The 11,384-nt window shown below is 58.4% G+C and overlaps 1 protein-coding gene across 2 annotated transcripts in view; it reads left to right on the forward strand.

The window, feature by feature from the left end:
* The window catches only part of NHSL2 (NHS like 2), a 75,199-nt gene that overhangs the window by 52,511 nt on the left and 11,304 nt on the right, over nt 1-11,384 (forward strand). Inside the window, exons 5-7 of one of the 2 annotated variants that reach the window (XM_030574954.1) lie at nt 707-838; nt 4,890-7,193; nt 8,592-8,724. In XM_030574954.1, coding sequence (XP_030430814.1) covers nt 707-838; nt 4,890-7,193; nt 8,592-8,724 — 2,569 coding nt within the window. The remainder of the gene's footprint in view (nt 1-706; nt 839-4,889; nt 7,194-8,591; nt 8,725-11,384) is intronic. The other variant, XM_030574955.1, reaches the window with a different exon arrangement.

Here is an 11,384-nt window from a genome sequence, read left to right on the forward strand (position 1 = left end):
AGTGGGGCCCATGAGAGTTGGGCACCTCCAGATAATGCCCATAAACACTCTTTGGCTGAATGACAGATCTGCAGAGTGGCTTGTCTGGAGTCCCTGGCGAAAGCAGAGTGGGGGTGGGCAGACAGCATGTGGGTGACCCGTAGAACTCCCCTGGAGCATGTCACTCATAACTGAGGCATGCATCCCAAGCACATGTCCAAAACGCTGTACCCAGCAGCATGTGTAAATATGTACATATTTGACCACACGCCTTGTTCTGTGAGTGTCCCCACACTTTGCCACACATGTTGCCCTGCAGCCTGCCTGGCTCCAGGACAGCGGCTCACCATCTGTGTTGCTGTGCTGGTGATTGCAGTTTCCGAGTGTGATCCCCCCTCTCCACCCCCCATGCCTGGTACCTCCCCAAACACCATTCATAAACCCTGGCACCCCCTCCCTGCCCGGCCCTTGCCCCACAGCTGCCTGGGTGCTCCAGCATAGAGCCCTCGCGCTCACGCAGGAACAGGAACAACATGAGGAAAAGGGCAGAGCCCTTTGTTATAAACCCCAAGAGCCAAATTCACCACAGTGCAACGCAGCCTTAGGCAAGCAAGTTGGGGTGTTAACGCAGGGAGAACGTGGCCTCAGCAGCCGAGCCAGGACCGGGCCAGGCGTTCCCCATGCCCCCTGCTTGCTGCCACGGAGAGTGTGTTTGTTTTGGCTACAGGACAGCATTTTGATAGGCACGCGAGTGCGCGGCACTCCTTGTTTAACACAGAGACCGCGGTGAACCCCAAGTCCACGCTGCGGCGAAGACGGACCATTATCGGATTCCCTAACCTCGCGCTGCGAGACCAAGGTGACAACAACAACTATATGGCTGCTCTCCCCTCTCCCAGGCTAGAGAGCACTCAGGGACCACCAGGAACGTGGCTCCTAAGGGCAGGTGTCCCCAGGCCATGCTAGGGGCCATGCAGCCAGAGCTGACTGCAGGCTGCCACCATTTGCAGGCAGAGCCACTCCCACTGCCAGAGATTTGCTCACTGAAGGAGCAGCCTGGAACTCCACACAGAGCCTTGGTTTAACACCCTAGGGAGCTCAGGCCAGGCCGGGCAGTTCAGAGATCTGGTCAGCCTTCTCCAGCTCTGAGGCCAGGCAGCCAGAACCCCTCTTCCAGGTACATGTCCTATATGCCCCTGGCTACCCCAGCCTAGGTGGGGGATCCCAGGAGCTACAGCTTGGCACCCTGAGCTGGGGAGCAGGGCTGGCTGGTCCATCATGAAGTGGCCTGGAACAAGTGCCTGGGGTGTGATTCCTGGCCTCGCTTGGGCCTTGCCATGTGACCGTGGGCCAGTCACTTGGGCCCACGTTTTCTGAAGTGCCCACTAGTTCTGAGGGCCCTGGGTGCGGGTGCCCTGGGTGAGCACCAGGGGTCTGGCTGGAGGGTGCTGAGCACCGGAAGAGGTGGATATGCAGCTCCTCTCGGATCTGAGCCCTGGGGAGCCCAGGCTGAGGACAGAGTTCAGGGTCTGCTGCCCTGATGGCCCTTGGTTTGCAGCACTGGCTCCCTGCTGGATTTGGCAGTGCAGTTGCTGGGAGTGCGAGGGGAGGTGTTGCCAGGAAGCCAGTGCTTTTGTTCTGGGCTCACGCTCCTGACAGCTCCTCTGTGAAATGATCTCTCTTGACAAGTGATTAGGGGTAATTTGGGCTCTGTTCACACTGGCTCTTGGAAGGGAGCGGAGGTAAAATGACAGCTCGATCTCTGGTGGCACAAGCAGCTTCTTCCCCAGAGAGTTGCACCTCACAGCCCTGGAATCCAGCCTCTTCCCTGACTCCAGAGCAGGAAGTTGGGAGCCACCCAGCAGCACTGGCTGATGCTGGGGGCCCAAGGGAACCTCATGGGGTGTGTCTGTCAGCCTGGGCACAGAGAATTCCCTTTCGCTGCAATCCAGCCCAGTCCTGGCTCTGCTCACCACCAGGGCTGGTGCTGCTGGCTGGGCTGGGCAGCAGTTAGCAGGACGGGAGGGTTCCTCTGGGATGGGAGATTGCTCACCGCTGGCCTGTACTCCAGCTCAGAGGGGAGAGACCTTGGCAGCGCCCTCCAGAGAGGCCAGAGGGAGCTGCTAGCTGTGCTGTGGGCTGCAGGGCGGGAGTCACCCAGCAGGTCAGGAGTGAGGAGGCATGCTGCAAGCCATGCTGCAAGACTAGGCATGCTGCAAGCCATGGGAAGGGAGGGCTCCTTGTGTCTTGAGACCTGTCGTGCTCTTCACACCCCTCAAAACAACAGCACCCCACCCACATTGGGCTTTGGGGGGGCCAGGCCTGGCCCGGCCCCGGAGGAGGCTGTGGCTGGGATTGGGACCCATCTCAGAGACAGGAGCCTGGGGAGACAGCAATCAGACTTTCCCATCCCATGCCCCAGGATGCACTGAGCAGAGCACTGGAGCTGAGACTGGCACCTGCAATCCCAGTCCCTCTCCATTGTGGGCTGGGGGAAGTTTGCCTCGAGTTCACCTCTCTCCTGCCATTCTTCTTCGAGTGATTGCCCAGGTGTATTCCACAGGCGGTGTGCATGCTCACCATGTGCACCAGTGCCGGAAGTTTTTCCCTTAGCAGTACCCATACGGTGGGAGCACCGCTGCGACCCCTGGAGTGGCGTCTCTATATCGCGCTATAAGGGGAGCTGCGCACTCTCCCCACCCTCGGTTCCTTTTTGCTGCCAGTGAAGTAAGTTGGAACTTCATGCTCCAGCCTTACTGCAGCTTCTCTAGTTAGCCTGTTCTTCGCATTATGCAATCATCTCCCAAGCACGGGATGACACCAGGTTTGGTAGAGCGGTACTCCGTCCTGGAAACCCTTAAACTCCTACCCACCTCCATCAGCTATAGCTTGCAGTCACCTACTGTGGAATACACATGAGCAATCACTCGAAGAAGAAAGGACAGTTACCTGTTCCGTAACTGGTGTTCTTCGAGACGTGTTGCTCAGGTGTATTCCACATCCCGCCCTCCTTCTCCTCTGTCGGAGTTGTCTGGCAAGAAGGAACCAAGGGTGGGGGGAGTGTGCAGCTCCCCTTATAGCGCGATATAGAGGCGCCACTGCAGGGGTCGCAGTTGTGCTCCCCTCTAAGGGTACTACTAAGGGAAAAACTTCCAGCACTGGTGCACGTGGCGAGCATGCACACCTACTGTGGAATACACCTGAGCAACACATCTCGAAGAATGCCAGTTGCGGAACAGGTAACCATCCTTTCTGGGTCCAGCTGCCTCCAGTCCAGAGGGGCCCAATCTCCAGATCCAGGCTGGATTTGGCCAAAACCTAGTGAGAACAGCTTATGAGACTTCAGCCCAGCCAGATCCTGCTCCTAAACTGACTGCAGCTGCAAACCCCTACCTCCCTGGCCAGTCCAGGGCAGGAGGAGCTCCTGCCCTGCAACCCTTGCTGGGTCACAGCAAGGAGTCCCTGGGGGAGCAGCAGCTACATGGCTCCGTGTGCTTGACCCAGGGAACCCGGTCCTGCGAGGTGCTGCATGCACAGCTGTCACTGGGAGCAGAGGCTGCTCCACGCTTCTCAGGCCTGGCTCCTCGTTAGCCCGGGTGCTGCTTTGCTCTGTGGAGAGCTCTGCCCTGAAAGCCCTAAGGATGAGCGGGGAGCAGAGCACAGTGGGGTGTCTTGCTTTGCAGGGAGCTCTGAACAGCTAATTCAGGAGGGAGGGCAAGTCTGAGTCTGGTGTTACCAGTGGGGTGAAGTACCTCCCGCCCTAGGAGCAGGGGCAGAAAGTGAGGGGTGATGCCTTTCTCAGGGCTCCTGCGCTCTCTTACTCCCAGTGGAAAGGTCCGTGCTCTGATCCGTCTTGGGGGAGCCCCTCTGGCACGTGCAGGCCTGCATGGATTCACCGTGGGGGACCGCAAGGTCCAGCAGACAGTACAAGACAGTGGGTGCTCTCCCATCCCTGGGGTAGGGAAGTGATTCCAAAGCCTGCGCCCAGGAAGGGGGCTTGCATCCAGCCATGTTAAATTGCAACGTTGGGGGCACCTGGGTGTTCATTCCTGTGCCCCTTCCTAATGTTCAGGGGTAAGCTGCAGGTGCCAGTGCAGGGCCCTTGGCTTTCCCCAGCATTCGCTTCTTCTGCCCCTGGTGGATTTGGGGCACTTCTGTTCCCCACCACCTCCAGCAGTGGCTCTGATTCCCAGGGAGTCAGCAGCCCCCAGCCGCTCATTCTGCCACAAGGCAAGGGCTGGGCACAGCTCTAGACCAGCTAGGCCCTTTAGACCCGCATAGCCAGGTTGTCCAGACTGGAACCCGCTGGTCAGATCCTCCCCAGAGGAACCCTCTATGCAGGCTCCTAAAGCTGGCGCATCCCCAAGGGTCTGCCTGGACCCTGGGGAACAGGGTCATTCCTACAGGAACCCTGGCCTTCCACACTGGCTCCACTGCACCTGACCTAGCAGGGCCAAGGTCTCTGCTCCACTATTGGGGCAGGAGGACAGAAAGAACAGCTCATCCATCCCCCTGCGTGCCCTGTCCCACTCCTCCCCTACATGAACTCAGGACTGTGCAGAGTGGGGCACTGATGCTGCAGATGGCTGAGCCCGCCTTGCATGGCAAGAAGGAGATTGTCACATAGAGGGTCTCCTCTGTTCAGGGCAGGCCCAGCTCTCGCTCTATTCAGAGGCCAGGCAGAGCTCAGCACCACGCTGACACCAGGTAGCAGGTCAGAGCGCAGGCCAGCCAGGGCTCTGGGTGCCGCACAGACCCGCACCTGCCGAGTGTGGTGCAAGTAGGTGTGTGTCATTCCCAGAGCTCTCCGTGGGCAGTGGGTGAGTGTGCGGCTTGCTAGCCCATCCTGCGGCCGGAGCTCCACTAGCCGTTCGCTCAGTGCTGACCTGTCCTTGTGTCTGTCCCTGCAGGCAGCAGCAATGGCCCCATGTTCATGCCACACACGACCATAGGGGAGTCGGTCTCCTGCAGCTTTGTCCCTGAGGCTGCAAATGGGAAGAGCGTGTCCCAGCAGCCCTGCACCCCGCAGACCCTAGCAGCACCACTGAGAAAGACATTCAGTGACCTCGGGGGAGGCCTGCAGGTGTGCTGCTACCAGCCTCCTGCCAGGATGGAGAGCACAACCATGGCTTGCACCAGCCCTGCCTGCAACGGGCCAAAGGACACCACTTTTTCCCCTCCCTGGAACACGACTTCCTTCAACTGCTTGAGCCTGGCTGAGGAGGCCGCAGCGTATCCCTCACCCGGCGGCTCCCTGGAATCTCCAGCCCTGGGCTTGCCTGAGCACTGCGACGGTGCAGCCTCCTTCTTCATCGCGAAAGACGAGCAGCCAGGAAGCAATGGGCCCCATGCGTTCCCCTGTACTGCTCCAGAGTCCTCACTGAATGCTGCCAGCAGCCAGACACCTGAGGGGAGAGAGGCCAAGGTGATTTTCCTGACTGGTGACGCAGAGGAGGCCACACCCTCCCGGCTGGAGCTGGGAGTCAGGGCCTGCCCCTTCCGCGAGAGGTCGCTGTCTGTGCCCACAGACTCAGGCTCGCTCTGCTCTGTGGACATCATTTACCCTGAGAACAGGAGAGGCAGCGGGACCTACGCCCTGAGCTACCCCAGCGCCAGCTCTGAGGGCAGCACCAGCACGGACAATGTCTCCCTGGGGGTGGAGCAGGATGCCCAGCGGAGGCGCCGCTCCAAGAGCATCTCTCTCAAGAAGGCGAAGAAGAAGCCGTCTCCCCCCATGCGCAGCGTCTCACTGATTAAAGATGGGCAGGGGCTCAGCACAGAGCTTGGCGCAGCGCTGCCAAAGGAGCTGCGGCCCAAGAGCCTTTGTCTCCCCTTAGATCCTCAGGGCTGTGGCATGGTGCCTACGGACACCCAGGGTAACACAGCAGTGCCTCCTGCGAGGGACCTGGATGGCGGGCATTTATCCCAGCACTGGTGCCTAGCAGACTGGAAAGCCAGCGATCCCTACCGGTCCCTGTCCAGTTCCAGTACTGCCACGGGTACCACTGTGATCGAATGCACGAAGACTCAGGGCAGCTCCGAGTCCCTCCCCTCCCCCTCCATTTCCAGGGCCACCACTCCCTCCCAGCTCTCCACAGAAGTGGAGCTAAAGATCTCCTCCACGGGGCAGCCCGCGAGGCTGATGTCCCCCTCTAGTGGCTACTCCAGCCAGTCGGAGACCCCAACACCCACCATCCCCACCTCAGTGATTCTCGGGCACTCTCCCCACCAGACCGTCAGGGTGAGGCCGCTGGTGCCCGAAAGGAAGTCCTCCCTGCCCCCTCCATCACCCATGGAAAAAAGCCCCAAGTCCCGGCTCTCCTTCGACCTGCCTGTCACGCCGCTAACGCACCTGGACCTTTCTGGGCTGAAGATCTCACTCAAGGGGAAGACCAAGGTGAGCCGGCATCATTCAGACTCCACCTTCGGGACCAAGCTTGGCCCAAAGACAAGCCCAATCCAGCCCGTCATGCCTGTGGTCACCCAGTCGGACCTGAGGTCCGTGCGCCTGCGCTCCGTCAGCAGATCCGAGCCAGAGGATGACCTGGACAGTCCAGACCATGCCGAGGAGCATGGGGGCGATGCCATACCACTTCTGGGAAGGAAAGCGAAGCCACCTGTTGCAGAGAAGCCACCACTGGCCAAACGGCCCCCAAACATCATGGCCAAGCCCCCGCCTCTGCAGGAGGAGTCTCCCCTGGCATCTCCCACCTCCCCACCCATGTCACAGGGCACCTCTGCCCACGAGAGGGGGCTGCAGGACATCTACATGGTCATTCGGAAACCCAAGCCTAAGAGGAGCCCAGAGGCCAGGAGCCCCGGAGAGCCTCCCTCTCCGCTAGAGCCCTCCCAGGGCTGCCCAGGGATCTTTTTCTCAGGATCGCGGCGACTGTCCCAGAGCAGTCTGGAGGAGGAGCCCAGAGCCCAGCTGGAGAGGAGTGGCACTCCCCATGGGCCCGAGGGGGAGAAGAGGAAAGCCAAAGTCCCACCCCCCGTCCCCAAGAAGCCCAGTGTGCTGTACCTGCCGCTCACCCCTCCTCCGCCCCACCTGGGAGCCTGCCCGGGGGATCCGAGGCTAACACCCAGCCCCATCATCACCTTGCATGAGGACACCAGCTGCTGTGACCCAGACGCAGACTACCTGCCATCATCCGAGGCCATGGAAAAGAACTCGAGCCCTTCAGCTGCTGCCACGCCTGGGGAGATTCCTGCAGGTTAGTGTCACAGATGCTCTGCCCCCCACAGCAGCCCGGGCATGGCTTGGGAATCGCTGCCATGTGCAGCTAGCTGGGGAGTCTGGCTGCTGCCTCTGTGTGGCTCACTGCACACCCGGGTGCACAGCCTTGGTCACGCAGCTCCTTGCGGCGTGGCCAGACACCATTCGATAGCGTCAGTGTTAGACCCCAGAGCTCCACCCACACTGCTGCACAGGGATTGCCCCACCTTGAAAAGCAGCCACCTCTGTGGCAAAGCGTGGCAGCTGCTGACCAGCACAGAGTTGTAACAGACCCGGTAGAGAGAGGAATGTGTCTGCAAGGGAAGTGGGCTGCCCCGAAGGGCAGGGTGGAGTAAGCACTGGCAGACAGGTAGCAGCTGACTAGTCTAGCCCTCGTCCTAGCACTGGCTTGCTGGGCTCCTGTCAGCAGGTCTCTTCTGGCCTGCCCGCCCCAGGGGCACTGGAAGGCTCCTTTGGCTGAGGAAGGGAAGGGGGTATTATTAGCTAACATGTCCATTGCAATGGTGCCGATGGGCGCTGCTGTGCTAGGCCCTGTACAGACACAGCATCACAGACAGTTCTCACGGTCCATTAGCCAGGGCAGACATGGGGAAGGGGCAGAACACCCCAGCAGAGTGACCCATGGCAGGGCAGCAAGTGGGGAGGCACTTAAGAAGGGTTCATCTACTTGGGAGGGAGGAGGAGGGTAAGGTGGGGATGTGGAGTGAGGCTAGGGGAAGAGAGGTTGGACAAACAGCTGGTGAGCACAGGGCAGAGAACATCCAGCTGCGCTGTAGCCAGTTCTGTGCACATGAGGAGTCCTGACTTTGGCTGTAGCTATCGCTGTGGCTGGCTCCTCTCTGCCACGTTTCCCCACAGCCCACTCAGGGCTGGCTGCGTTCCTCAGAGGGGGTGTAATGGTGAGAAGTGCTCAGCAGAGCTGGTAGGCAGCTGCCCATGCCGGGATGTGGCCAGGGCACCCTGGGACGCCCAGTCAGAGACCTCCCATGGCCAGCAGCCAGACTGTGCGAGGACTGCAGGGTCAGAGCCCTGCCTGCTCATTGCCTGAGTCTCATTGTAGCCGAGGTGTCTCCCAAGTGGTACGTGTGTGCAGGAAGTGGAGCTGCGTGCCCGTGCCATCTGGTCAGTCGCAGTGCCTGGGGAGGCAGGCAGGACAGGTGCTGCTGGAACTAACTCTGGGATTCTGCTCCTGTTGAGCCACAGGAATGTGCAGAGCCAGGTTACCTAGAGGTGCCCGGGGCAGGCACACATATGGATACAGGTATCCTCAGCTTGCTCCAAGGGGTTGACTCCACACATCTCCTGGGAAAGGCCCCCCGCCACTCCATCCTGCTCTCTGCAAGCCCAGCTCACGGTTCTTCTTCCCTCTATCTAGGCGATTCCGTGGAGCTCAGCGCTGATGAGAGGAGTTTTGTAAGTGACAAAACAGCTGAGTCGATAGTGGAAGAGGATGATGATGTATTCGTGACGACTCGTACGACAGAGGATCTATTTACCGTCATCCACAGGTACCAGCTCACGTTGTGAATGGAAAACCCACACCCCCATCGCATTTACCCACCGTCGGCCTCTGGGAGTCTCTGGCCCAGCAGGCAGTAATTGGGGGCTGGTCTCCGCAGAGCCGAGGACTGAGCAGGCCATGGAGATAAACTCATCTGGGTGAGGCCAGTACCGGCTGTGAGGATAAACAAGGCCCCTCTGTCTCCTGGGCTACTGGCCTGGCCCCCACCCCAAACACTGAGTGCCCTGAGTAGACCAGGGCAAGAGAGATGGCTGTGGCATGGCACCCCAGTTCTAGTTGTGTGTCTCAGGGCACTCAGGGCCTTCTGCAGCAAGCCCCGGCCACTCTGGTGGTGCTAGACCCGTTGCTCATCGAGAGGCCGGTGTGACGGTTTGGATCACAGAAACCCCCTTGGGAGCTGCCAACTGATGTGCCAAGACTACTTCTGCCCCTGCTTTCCCTGCCAGCTTGGGACTCCAGCACCCTGTCTTGTTGAGCCAGACATGCCAGTCTGCTCCAACCTAGACCTAGGGTCTGAACCACGTGCCCCAAAGCTGCAGACTTAACTAAAAGCAACTTAAAGAGTGTTCCTGTCTTTAACACTCAGATGCTCAACTCCCAATGGGGTCTAAACCCCAAATAAATCCATTTTACCTTGTACAAAGCTTATAAATTGTTCACCCTCTATAACACTGATACAGAGACATGCACAGCTGTTTACCCCCTCCCCAGGATTAATACATTCTCTGGGTTAATTAATAAGTAAAAAGTGATTTTATTAAATACAGAAAGTAGAATTTAAGTGGTTCCAAGTAATAGCAGACAGAACAAAGAACAAAGTGAATTTCCAAGCAAAATAAAATAGAACACACAAGTCTATGTCTAATACAGTAAGAAACCTGAATACAGATAAAATCTCACCCTCAGAGATGTTTCAATAAGTTTATTTCACAGACTGGATGCTTTCCTAGTCTGGGCACGGTCCTTTCCCCTGGTGCAGCCCTTGTTCCAGCTCAGGTGGTAGCTAGGGGAGTTCTCGTGATAGCCACCTCCTTTGTTCTGTTTCAGGGGTCGGCAACCTACAGCACGCAAGCTGATTTTGAATGGCACGCAGCTGTCTGCCGCGGTCCCGGCACCCAGCCCCACTCAGCCCCCCCCATCCACCGCTCTCCCCTGCAGGGGCAGGAGGCAGAAGCTTGATCCGGTGGCAGCCAAGCTTCCCTCTCCCCCGCTTCTTCCCCCAGCATGGTGCTTTCCTGCCCCTCCCCCTCTCCTTCCCTGCGCCAATCAGCTGATGGCCCTAGCGAGGGGGAGGGGGAAGAGCGGCAGCATGCATGCAGCTCCGTAGAGGACGCAGAGAGAGGTAGGGATGGGGCTATGGGGAAGGGGGTAGAACAGGGCATATCCCTTCCAGCCCCCTGCCATGAGCCGCTGAGGACAGGGGGCTGGGAGCACCCCAACCCTCTGCCCTGACCCCCACACACACACTCAGCCTTCTGCCATGCACCCCCCACACCCCTATCCCTCTGCCCTGCACCCCCACAGCCCCCATCCCTCTGCTCTGAACTCCCTACACACCCAGCCTTCTGCCCTACACCCCTACACATCCCAGCCCTCTGCCTTGATCCCTGAACCCCCCGACACACCCCAGCATTCTGCCCTAAACCCCACCCAGCCCTCTGCCCTGACCCCTGAACCCCATCCCCACCCCTAGGTCTGGGGTCCCAGCCGCAGGCCCTGCTCAGCCTGCTGCTGGCCTAGGTGAACAGGACCCCAGGCTGGCAGCGAGCTAAGCAAGCTGGTGGCGTAAGATCAGCATTTTAATTTAATTTTAAATGATGCTTCTTAAATATTTTGAAAACCTTATTTACTTTACATACAACAATAGTTTAGTTATATAATATAGACATATAGAAAGAGACCTTCTAAAAACGTTAAAATGTATTACTGGCACGTGAAACCTTAAATGAGAGTGAATAAATGAAGACTCGGCACAGCACTTCTAAAAGGTTGCAGACCCCTGTTCTCTTCCATCCACTTATATATCTTTTGCATAATGCAGGAATCCTTTTTCCCTTTGAGTTTCCACACCTCCTTCTCAATGGAAAAACACCAGGTTAAAGATGGATTCCAGTTCAGGTGACATGATCACATGTCACTGTAAGACCCCTTCATTCCTCCCAGCCTGACTGACAGGAAGGCCTGCCTGCAAACAGAGCCATCCACAGTCAGTTGTCCTGGCTGATGGGAGCCATCAAGATTCCGAACCACCATTAATGGCCCACACTTTGCATAATTACAATAGGCCCTCAGCAGTGGCATAGCCAGGTGGAGGGAACAGGGAGAGCAATAAAAAAAAAAAAAAAAAGGTGCCACCCATTGCGGCGCTTTTACTCACCCGGCGGTGCTCCAGGTCTTCGGCAGTGGGCCCTTCACTTGCTCCGGGTGTCTTCGGCGGCACTGAAGGTCCTGCCACCTAAATGCCACCCAAGACCAAGAGCGAGTGAAGGTCCCGCCGCCAAAGTGCCGCCAAAGACCCAGAGTGCCGCCAGGTGAGTAAAATAAAAGCACTGCAGGGGATGGCGCCTTTTTATTCTTTTTATTGCTTCCCTGGGTGAGTACAAAGGCACCAGGAAATTGAGAATGCGCCACTTCTGCTCAGTGGGG

The sequence above is a fragment of the Gopherus evgoodei genome, chromosome 9 (assembly GCF_007399415.2).
Source record: "Gopherus evgoodei ecotype Sinaloan lineage chromosome 9, rGopEvg1_v1.p, whole genome shotgun sequence".
Classification (NCBI taxonomy): domain Eukaryota; kingdom Metazoa; phylum Chordata; order Testudines; family Testudinidae; genus Gopherus; species Gopherus evgoodei.